General features: G+C 42.6%; 1 protein-coding gene across 1 annotated transcript; it reads left to right on the forward strand.

Moving 5' to 3' along the window:
* The first annotated feature begins 392 nt into the window (after nucleotides 1–392).
* On the forward strand, nucleotides 393–4,346 carry LOC137366379 (probable G-protein coupled receptor 139). Its single transcript, XM_068028273.1, has 3 exons — nucleotides 393–519; nucleotides 1,298–1,336; nucleotides 3,445–4,346. The coding sequence occupies exons 1-3, from the start codon at nucleotides 393–395 to the stop codon at nucleotides 4,344–4,346; spliced, it is 1,068 nt and encodes a 355-aa protein (XP_067884374.1).
* Nucleotides 4,347–11,880: the final 7,534 nt, after the last annotated feature.

Raw genomic sequence — 11,880 nt, forward strand, 5'->3', positions numbered from 1 at the left:
AACAGCTAGGATGGCGAATGATGTCAGTGAAATGGGTATGGAGTTAGTGGTAGTTCAAAAGATGATTGCTTTGAGAAAATTGCAGCTTCTGCTAAACAGACATTTGTATTATGGTCACAAAGAGGCAGTGGAGGGTCGAGAGAGATGGTGGAGAGCTGGACCATGGTGTTGTCAGCACACATGTGGAAGCCGACTTCATGTCTGTAGTTGCTATTGACATTGGGAAACATGTAGATGTGGACGAGGAGGAGGAAAATCGAAAGTTCAGGCACAAGTGAATCAATAGTGCTGGGAGGTGGAGGGAATTTATTGCAGGTTTTCGTATTGGTAAGAGGGAACCAAGAAAGTGCAGTCCCACCAAAAGTGGCCAATATCAGAGGTATGGAGAGTTCATGGGCGAGTTTGATGGCGGTTTGGAGGAATGGGTGGAGATGGTGAATTTTGAGACCACAAAGAGATTTGAAGCGGAGGAAGAGAATTTTAAATTTGAGCCATTGAGCGGATTGAAATCAAATGCGGGTCTCTGAAAACCATTGCATTGTCCAATCAGCCGGACGTTTTGGGGGATGGAGATGTACGGAAGAGTTTAGGATAGAAGGAAGATGGATGTTGGATTGTCAATGAGTAGTGAACAGGAGGAATAGTGTCAGGCTCTGGCCCACTTCTAGTTTTACTAAAACGTTTAGCCACTGTAGAATGAACTGATAAATATTTGCAATAAAATAAGAGAGAGAGGAATGTCAATGGAGAACGTTGACAGTCTGTCCCTAATACCATCCATAGTAAGTTCTCAGCTGCAATCCTGAACATGGATTTAACTGTCCTCGTGTCAAAATTTACATTTTAACTCCTTGTGTCCCTGGAGTCAGTGTATAATGTGGAGAATTCCGTTTCATTTTTAAATGAATCGTAAGGAGTGAACTTCATGACTACAATGACATGAAACCTCATGAGAAGCCGCTCATCATTGTGGGATCTGTCTTGTATGATTGCATGTTTCAGCCTTATCCCCAAGAGAGGTTTGATTAAGATATTTTGCTGGACTTTGAGATATTTATGTTGTATGCACCATTTTATTAACATCGCAGATAAAGCTGCTGTATTGTGTTTGTTCAAATAACTGTCTCTAATCGCAATGTTCAGGGGTATAACCATGTTAGTGGAGACTTATCCCTTTATAAATCAGGGCCTATTAATATGTATCAACTCAGAGTGACTACCGGAGCTGTGGGTTTCAGAAGAACACAGTTGGTGCTTCTCACATAAGTGGTATATCCGGCAATATTTCAAATTGAAGATATTTACTATCCCATTCGAGCAGCCATTGGAGTTCCCGGTAAGCTGCGATCTCCAGCTGTTAATGTTGCAAATCAATATTAAATCGACTGTTGTACTTGATAATGTTTTACTTGCTGAATGTTTAACACAATTGTCTGTTCAGTTCGGTCAGTTGAATGATGGGATGTCTGAAGGCTCCACTCATTTGGTGTTGTAGCAGAAGCATAATGACTGTGATTATATTTGTACATCAAATGCTTGCATTAGTATTGGATGATGCACTGTACTGAATGCATTGTCTGATGATAGAATGCCCTCAGATGCTAAATGATCGGGATTTCTCCCATGCTTCGAAACTCTGATGTATCTAGGTCCAAACTGCTCAAAGTTTCCTGATAAGACAGCCCCTTTAACACCAGGCGTTAACCTAGTGAAACGTCCCTGAAGTTCGCTCAATGCATGCATATTCCTCCTTAAATATGGGGAACAATGCTGTACAGAGTAGTCTGTGTTTCCCACCAACGTTTTAAGACCAGTTATCGCACCATCAGGGGTTGTCAACAGTTTCAAGTTGTGGATTTCGTTGATTTATAACGACACAGCTCACAGTATCAGTCTGACAAGGAGGCAGCACATTGTCCTCCTTCCCCAGCATCATGTGTCGGTCTCACTGGGATTTCAATATTTTGTTGGAAATGACTGTTATAAAATATGTCCTTATGGGAATCTAACGCTGCTTCAGAGGTCTGGCAACTGAAGTGAGTTTGTTGCTCACACTTTAACATCTCCTTCACTGATTCACTGCGGTTGAATTCATTTACAGCTGCTTGAATTTACTGTAATAATAAATGTACTGGTTTTATGTTGCATCAGTTTGGACTGGATTTGTTGGAATCACGAGCCCTTCTAGTTAATTGCAGATTATAAAACCTAGTGTTGATCTATATTTGTTTGTTGAACAAACCCACAGTTTTACTCTGAACTTACAAATTATGAGAGATGAAATTTCAATTTTGTGTGTTCCGTCTGGAAGAGGCACTCGGTTTTGCGTATTCTTTGTATTGCAGATAGAGTTAACAGTGCAAGTTGTGGGAATGACGGTCCATCCTAACTCGTAAATGAATGTCCTGGGTTATTTGAGTGATGTGTACACGATGAGGTCAAACAATTTTCAGTATGTTTGCATACAGTAGTTTATTCAGAACTCTTAAACTAATTATATCTTTGCTCGCTGCATTCTATGCAAACTAACACTAAATAATAGTACATCAAAGATGCACACACTGCAATCATTTTCTGTGATGTGCCATTAATGACCAGATTGGGGCGGGGGGGGGGGGGGGAGAAGAGAGAGAGAGAGAGAGAGAGAGAGAGAGAGAGAGAGAGAGAGAGAGAGAGAGAGAGAGAAGAGAGAGAGAGAGAGAGAGAGAGAGAGAGAGAGAGAAGAGAGAGAGAGAGGAGAGAGAGAGAGAGAGAGAGAGAGGAGAGAGAGAGAGAGAGAGAGAGAGAGAGAGAGAGAGAGAGAGAGAGAGAGAGAGAGAGAGAGAGAGAAGAGAGAGAGAGAGAGAGAGAGAGAGAGAGAGAGATATACATGCACGTCATTATTTCTCAACTGACTAAATAACTAAATGGAACCAGTTATTTACCAACTGAAATGTTTACTTCACTTTGTTCGCTTTCCAAACCCTTCAGGACCTGCCTCCCCTCCAGTTCTCAAATGTCCTTTTCGTTGTCTCCCACCAATCCACTCACTGGTTCAGCCTCCATCGGTCTCTTCCTCCTGATCTAAATTCTGAAATGCAGCGCAGCGGCTCTCGACCTTTTCAGATTTTGAGACAGCCTCTGTTGGCTCTCTTAACAAATAAAACAAAAACAGCTCCCCTGTCCCCTCTCGGCCATTGGTCTAGAGGCTAATCTGGATTTAAACAATTAGATTCTTTCCTAAGCCCTTCCACTGCGTCCAATGCTCATTTTCATTCGCCTGCATTTTTGTTTTCAAATCAATTTTCCAATCAATAGTTGATAATTGCTCTCAGAAGAATTCCCTGCCCGAAAGTGCTGGATGCTGCAACAAGGCTGTAATTTTCACACAGGATCCTGTCGAACTGCTGCTTTAGTTTGATCTCTGATCAATAATTTCTCTGCTTCCCTTTCTATCTCTTTCAGTTAACCTGTTGGCGATTCTGATCCTGTCCCGAGGAAAGTGTGGTCTCTCCAAATGTATCACTCGCTACCTGGTGGGAATGGCAGTGGCTGATCTCTTGGTCATTATTACAGATCCCATATTGAGGAGGCTTCCAGTGAATTATTTCCCAGATTCATTCCTGTCCCTTACTCCCATCTGCAGTTCAATTGTTTTCCTGATCTTTGCAATCACAATGGTTTCGGTATGGCTGACAGTCGCTTTCACCTTTGATCGATTTGTGACCATTAGTTGCGAGAAGTTGAAGACAAGATTTTGCACTGAGAGAACAGCGGCCATTGTTATTGGAACAGTGACTGTGCTGTGTTCTTTAGAAAGTGTTCCTTGGTACTTTATATATGAACCTAAATATATAATTAATAATGTTCCTTGGCGCTGTATCACGAAACAGAGCTTCAGTACTTCCCCTGCATGGACCAGTTTTGTGCTGTTTCACCGCATTTTAACACCTTGTGTCCCGTTCTTTCTGATTCTGCTAATCAATGTTCTGACAGTCAGACGTATTTTAACGGCCAGTAGAGGCCGCAGGGCACTTCGGGGCCTCAGCACTGGAGAGAAGCCAAATGACCCTGAGATGGCGAATCGAAGGAAATCCATCATTTTGCTATTTAGTATATCTGGAAGTTTCATACTTTTATGGATGACGCAGGTTGTATTTAACATTTATAAGCGAATTACAAAACAATATAATTTCTCTATCAATGACCCTCATTTTATCACACAAAAAGCAGGTGGTATGCTGCAGCTTCTGAGTTCCTGCACCAACACGTGTATTTACACTGTGACCCAGACTAAATTCAGAGAGGAGCTGAAGAAGGCCCTGCTATACCCACTAAATCTAATTGTGAAATTCGTTAAATCATAGATAAAGCAAGGGTGTTCAAGTTCCAGCACTAAAATCCATTCCAGTCGGCATAGCCTAACTCATTGCAGGGCGGACCATTTTCTATTCACAGAATAGATCCCTGAGATGATTGTAAAGCTCAGTTTGTAATATTTTATTAAACATCCGACCTAATGAGACTGGTTATCTTTGCAGAAGACTCAGGCATTCTTTCTCAAAAATGACGGTGCTAAAGAGCACAGCTGAACATCATCTGAAGCAGCTCTGAAACAAAGAAGCTTCTGTTGGCTTGATGGCAAAGTGACAGGGTGGTGTACTGGTTAAGTCACTGCGTTAATAATCCAGAGGTCCATGCTAATGTCTTGGGAACACGGGTTCAAATCACCCCATAGCTGCTGGTGGAATTCAAATTCAAGTGATTCAGAAAAATGTGGAATCAAAGGCTTGTCTCAGTAATAGTGCCATGAAACTACCATCAACTGTCGTTAGAATCCATTTGGTTTTCTAATTCCCTTTGGGAAATGAAATCTCCCTTCCTTATCCGATCATTCCTGCATATGAATCCAAATCTTCGGCAATCTGGTTGACTTAACTGTTCTCTGAAATGCCTGAGCAAGCCATTCAGTTGTCAAGGACAATTGGGGATTGTCAGCAAAGGCTAGAGCTGCAAGCGAAACCCACGTCCCGTGAAATACTAAATAATATAAGATGGAGGATGAGTAAGTCACCCAGGAAAGTAAAGGCATGAATGAGGAAAGAGAGTGAAAATCAAACAATAAAAACAATAAGCGAGCATGACTAGCAGAACGAATTAAATATTCAAAACAAAGAGAGAGAACAGAGTAGATAAATGTGGAAAAAAGAAGTCAAACAAAGAGAAGTGGCGTTCGACAGAGCAGGAGCATGAAGGACCGAAATATTAACACCTCAAAACCCAGGAAGAGGCGCACATTGTTTGCTGCATAAAGCAATTATTTCTTTCTTTAAGTTGCATGCATACAACCTCTTTTAACATGGAAATATCTCAGAATATTTCATACACAGAATGGCGTCTGAAGGGTTGGAATCTGTTGGCACCAATGCGATTCCTGGTGCCAGGAGGAAAAGGCAGGGCGAACACAGCTATGGCCTTTCCGAGTCCTCCCCCATTCAAATCCCGACCACCAACGATCGTCCCCACAGCCTCCCGGACCCCAGGCGCGAGCTTACATTGTTGAACCACTTTAGTGCCCGGCGCAGGGATCTCCATCCATTTGAAGACGGAGGTACCCACCTGAAAGAATTGGGGGCCAATCATACGGCCAGTGTCCCAACGTTATTGACAGCCCCAGTGGCGGTCAATGCTGGTACTGAAGAGGCCTTGGGACAGGTCCAGCATTGGAGCCTCGAACCTCTGGTAAGTGAGGCCGGGTCTCTGGGGCATCTGTCTGGCCCCGACAAGGGTGGGGGATTGGGGAGGGGGTGTAGTGGAGTGAGAATAAAGGATAAGGGAGGAGTTAAGGGCGGCACAGTGGCGCAGTGGTTAGCACTGCAGCCTCACAGCTCTAGCGAACCGGGTTCAATTCTGCGTACTGCCTGTGTGGAATTTGCAAGTTCTCCATGTGTTTGCGTCGGTTTCCTCCGGGTGCTCCGGTTTCCTCACACATGCCAAAGACTTGCAGGTTAATTGGCCATTATAAATTGCCCCTAGTATAGGTAGGTGGTAGGGAAATATAAGGACAGGTGGGGATGTGGTAGGAATATGGGATTAGTGTAGGATTAGAATAAATGGGTGGTTGATGGTCGGCACAGACTCGGTGGGCCGAAGGGCCTGTTTCAGTGCTGTATCTCTAAACTAAACTAAACTAAATATTGAGCTTTTTCCCATGGGTTTCCTCTGTTGGCCACAGATATCCACCAGAGGAGTGTCCCCGATGCCCGCAGGGAAGGTGCGCCGTATAATTAGGCGATGTCACGGCTGATGGAGGCAACCTAAGGTTCTTAATTGTCCTCTGCTTGGGAAGACCAGTATCCACCTGTCCCAACCCAAGCAAAATGGCCTGGCGAGGACCCATCTGCCTTCTGAATGCGACCCAATATGTTGGGGGATACATGTTTAGTTTAGAGATACAGCACTGAAACAGGCCCTTCGGCCCACCGAGTCTGTACCGACCATCAACCACCCATTTATACTAAACCTACACGAATCCCATATTCCAATAACATCCCCACCTGTCCCTATATATTTCCCTACCACCTACCTATACTAGGGTCAATTTATAATGGCCAATTTACCTATCAACCTGCAAGTCTTTGGCTTGTGGGAGGAAACCGGAGCACCCGGAGGAAACCCACGCAGACACAGGGAGAACTTGCAAACTCCGCACAGGCAGAACCCAGAATCGAACCCGGGTCCCTGGAGCTGTGAGGCTGCAGTGCTAACCACTGTGCCACTGTGCCGCTCTAACCGGAATTGTGGAGGCTGTTATGGCATTTGGCATGGAAACCACACCATCTTCCTCCAACGGCTCTTCACTGTCATCAAGCTGGCTGATGCTTCTCTCGCCTGGTTCCATTCTTATCTTGCTAATCATAGCCATTGTATCACTTGCAAAGACTTCTTTTCCTGTTCCCACAATGTTAGCCCTGGTGTCCCCCAAGGAACTATCTTTGGCCCTCTCCTGTTTGTCATCTACATACTATCTCTGGGTATAACAGACAGAAGAAAAAGACGTGCAGAAAACGGACAGAGCAAACAACATACACTCAGAGAAACAGAGACAATGAGAGACAGACATAGATAATTAGAGATGATAAAGGCAGTGTCAGAAAGTCAGTTTAACCCACAGAGTGCAAAGACTATATGTGTTGGCTGGCTGAGTATTCAACAGATGAAACAAGCAGGCAGTTTAATGTCTTCCCTGGTTAATACACTTTAGGCTTTTATGTCAATTCTAAAGTTTATGCGTGTCGGATGAGCAATAATCCCACCCAGTCTTGTGTAACTGATCGTGTTCGCATTTAATGCAGGAGTTTAAACTGCTGTTATGTACAATGTGTAACTTTACTAGTGAACTTCAGTCTTGTGAAATCAATCAGAATGTATTCTTAACCCTTCTTCTCTGTTACACAGTCGATCCCACTGCACAGTCCCTTTCTCTGTTTTCGTGCTATGTTTAATTTTTGATTCACATTGAATATTAAAAATGGTGATTGGCGAGATAGAAACTAAACACTGGATCTGAAACACTTTCAGACTCAGCCCAGTTTTATCTCTGACGTTTGTCATAACTGGACAATATGTGCATTCCGACTGTGTATTATCTCACAATAATAAACTTCCGTCCATTTACTTTAAACAGATGACATTATTTCATTTTCTGTGTGCAATATCATAGAATTACAAAATCAACACAATATTCTCTCTACAGTAGCTCGCATTTCAAGGTTTAATTCACTCAATCCATTACATTCTCTGTTTTAATTCCCATCATGTGTTTTAAGCACAGTTTGCAGGACTGATTACATTAAACCTGTTCAGATATTGTAAACATTGAGTTAAAATTATAAACAAATTAATTTTTTCGATGTATATCGCCTGTGAGCTCTGACACGTCTGAAAGTTTCAAGGACACTGAACAGCCTATTCCACCTCTCATTACATCGTACAACGGACTGCAACAGACAGCGACAAACTCAAAGAGTATTTGATGGTCAATAGCTCATTTCTGCCATTCTTGGCAGCATTTTCGGTAAATAAAGTGGGATAGGAGAAATTAATTGTTGATGCTCAAATGTGTTGCAATGGGAGAAATCCGTTATGATTCCAGAAATTTATGAGAACAGGAATAGAACCATCGGGATTCTATATATCGATTGGAATGGGAGAAACCATTTGTTGTTTTCCAGAAATCAAATCAATCAGGACCAAAAAAAATGAGATTCCAGATATCTACTGCGAAAATAGAATCAGGCTTCTTTATGTCTATTGGTACTTAAGAAATCGATTGGGAACCAAAAATATTGGAGAAAGAATGGGTTTCTGTAGATCACTTGGACGTGCAAATTCAATTATGTTTACAGAAAGCAATTGGAACGGGCGAAATCCGCTGTTTTGAAGAAACCAATTGTGTTCGAGAAATCAATTGAGGCAGAAAATTCTGCTGGTGTTCCACAAATCCAGTAGGGTGCTGGAAATGCAGAATAGGTTGAGAAATGTAAATATAATTGTTACACTATTGTACAGATTCGTTCCACACATGTCTTACCTGGACAGCTGCAAAAAATGAGTCAGATAAGGTGATCAAGGTAGAGCGAATATGATCCCACCACACATTGAGACACTGCATTCAGGAACATACGAACTCAGGTGGTTAAAAACAGTTTTGTCATGTCATGTCTGGTACATCGGTGTCCTCCAGTTAGGAGTTATCCTACCTGTGGAAATAGTATCCCCTTATTCACTCTGTGAAAACAATTGGTGTTTTGAGACATCTCTATCAAATTTACTGTCAACTGTCTCTGTTCAAAGCGGCATTTAATTCCCCAACGGGGAGATGTTACTATTTCAAATGCAACCGTGGAAATTTGATTTGAATTGGATTTCGAGTTTGGAAAGGACACTCTCAGAAAGTGGGCTGGCAGCGACTTCTGAAAAATCACAAAGAGCAACATTTTCTCAGAGACTATGATATCAGAATCACCTGAGAACAACTGCCCCTTTTCACCATAAGACAGGCTGTATTTCCCGTTCAAGACAGAAATCAGCTATTTCAAAATCGATTGCAGGTGCTGATAATTTCTCTAAAGACAGATGATTTTTGCAGTGAATCGAGGTCAGTTTCCTGAAAGAACATGCTTCAGAAACGACAAGAGAACAGGCTAAACTAAAATTTGTAATGAGTAACGAGACAGAATTAATTAATATTCTGACATCAAATAAGCAGCAAGCAATGAGTGGTCATAATATGTTCTGTTTGAGGAGAAACGTAACGGAAATGCTCTGCTATTCACCTTAAGTAAGGCTGACGTGAAGTAAGATGCAGACTGAGCACGTTAAACTCGGATGTGTGAATGACAGCCAAAACTAGACATTAACAATCTGAGGCACTGAAAGAAGCATTTAGTAAAGTAGCTTTTTAACATAGAGCCTGTGCTAGCTCTTTGGAAGAGCTACTCAATTAATCCCTGCACTCTTTCCCATTAGCTCTATTTGGTGTTTGCCTAGCAGTATTTAAACAATTCTATTTTGAATATTGATATTCAATTTAAAACCATCAACCTTGCAGACCTTGCAGTTCAAGAGCCTAATAGCCCACTGTCTAAAAACAAATAAAAATCCCTAAGTAGCTCCTGGTTCGGTTGCCAGTCATCATAAATATCTCTCCTCTGGTTACCTTCCCTTCTGCAAGGAAAGGGTTTACACTGGGAAAATGGGCGGCACAGTGGCATAATGTTTAGCGTTGCAGCCGCACAGCTCCAGCGACCTGGGTACTGCCTGTGCGGGGTTTGCAAGTTCTCCCTGTGTCTGCCTGGGTTTCCACCGGGTGTTCCGGTTTCCTCCCACCTCCAAAGACTTGCAGGTTGATAAATTCCCCCTGGAGTAGGTAGGTGGTAGGAGAATTGTGGGGATGTGGTAGAGAATATGGGATTAATGAAGGATTAGTATGAATGGGTGGCTGTTGGTCGGCACAGGCTCGGTGGGCTGAAGGGTCTGTTTCAGTGCTGCATCCCTAAATAAAACAAATAAATAAATTCTCGATTTGGAAAACGTCTGCCAAATTTCCTCATGGATTTGCTGATTTAAGAACACATGGCTAAACCATTAATGCACTACTCCAGGTTGATATGTCGCGCTCCCCTTCCCTTACTCACATCGACTGCTCAAAGAAAAGCGCCAACTCCGTATAGATAAAAATCTGCATCGTTGTGAGCATCCCCTGGATCAGAAGATTCTCCAAGAACATTATGAGAACAAATAGGCCGCTGACACTCAGAATAATGACTGAGTTCAAGGCACAAAGAAACATTGATGTAAATAGAACATATCCCCCCAGGAGCAGCTGTAGCAGCAGAGCAAGGTAAGTGGTGTAACACAATGACAATGAAAGTTAGAGTCAGCTCGGTCGTAGTAAAATGTCAATGAAATGTAAGCAGATCAGTATTAAAACTGGATAGGAGAATAAGCTGGGGGAAGAGGTAGGTTTGCATGATGGACAGGGAACTACAGATATGTGTAAGTGCGAGGATGTAAAAGGAGAACAATGGGTTTTGAACATCGAGAACAAATGCATTTACATGGAGTGATGTTTGTTTTTTGTTACAGTTCTATTAGCAGGTGTGGCAGCTGTTTAAGACAGAAAGCAAGATAAGCCTTGTTACAGATTTGAATTGACACTGTTGTGCAGAGTATTAACCATTGTACGGTCACAGCCTGCGAAAATCCGCTTTGGTAGTCTTAAACAGGCCATTGCAATGCTGGTGAAAGGAAGATATATTTGATAAAGAGCATTACTCCAGAAAATCTGCCCACAATGCTGAAAGTTTTGCAGTCAAATGCTTTCATTTCGAGTTTCTCTTCTCAGCAGTTTTTCTGGCAATACAACGCCAATAACAGCATTGATGGTTTTGAGCTTGGAAGAAATTCGAGCCTAAATCCAGCGCCTTTGGCCGCTCAGTTCCGCCACCACGCTGGGCCCAAATCAGTGTTGATGCTGTTGCCCGGTGGGTGAAAGCTGTCATTCTTGCTGTTTATCATCTGAGTGGAGTGATTTGCAGTGAGAAAGCAGGAATTAAGAGAACATTGTGAGCTCTGTTCACGGGATGAAGTAACCGAGAGGTTAAAGCAACGGACCATTAATCCATTACTCTCTGCATGCATGGCTCAGAATTCCACAAGCATTGTAATTGTATTTCAGACTAGATGTGTTTTTCCCCTTTCTTTAACAAATCCAAGAGTCCAACATCTGAGTCCCAGCCTTCCACAATCCGCAGTGTGGGTGCTTTGCAGAGCGGTCTCAATCATTTTGCTCAAATCAGCACAGTCATAATTTCCACCCAAACTGTTTCTTCACAGAGATATTGATAGTGGAAGGTCTGAGCTGCCTGAATTCTCATTCCAAGTGGGCAATGGCATCCTGGTGAAAGAAGTATCTCTGCACAGATGCTGCCTGATTTCACCAAAGTTTGCATCATTTCTCTGTTTTAAAATTTCGGCTTTCGCAGCAGTATCAATGAAAACACAAAACCTGCCTCATCTTCGCAGCTCCAGACATCCCTTTGCTCAGCTTTTCTCAGACACATGTTCAATCTTCACTTTCTTACAGGTACTGTTAATTGCGGCGTTTCCACACACAGTAGCCTGAAGGATGGCTTCCCAAATGCACATTGCTCATGTTATCAGTGTTTCTCAGTGAATTCGCAAGGGAAGCATTCCACAGTGCTGTGAGGGAATACAATGGATTATTCAGTTGGCAAGCGGATTTGAAGGCTTTATGTGGGGTACCGAAAATGTAAGGGAGTTTCACAAAATGTGGGTGAGGTACGAGAAGATAATGAGCTCCAGGAGAATGAGAGC

The sequence above is a fragment of the Heterodontus francisci genome, unplaced genomic scaffold (genome assembly GCF_036365525.1).
Source record: "Heterodontus francisci isolate sHetFra1 unplaced genomic scaffold, sHetFra1.hap1 HAP1_SCAFFOLD_242, whole genome shotgun sequence".
Taxonomy (NCBI): Eukaryota; Metazoa; Chordata; class Chondrichthyes; order Heterodontiformes; family Heterodontidae; genus Heterodontus; species Heterodontus francisci.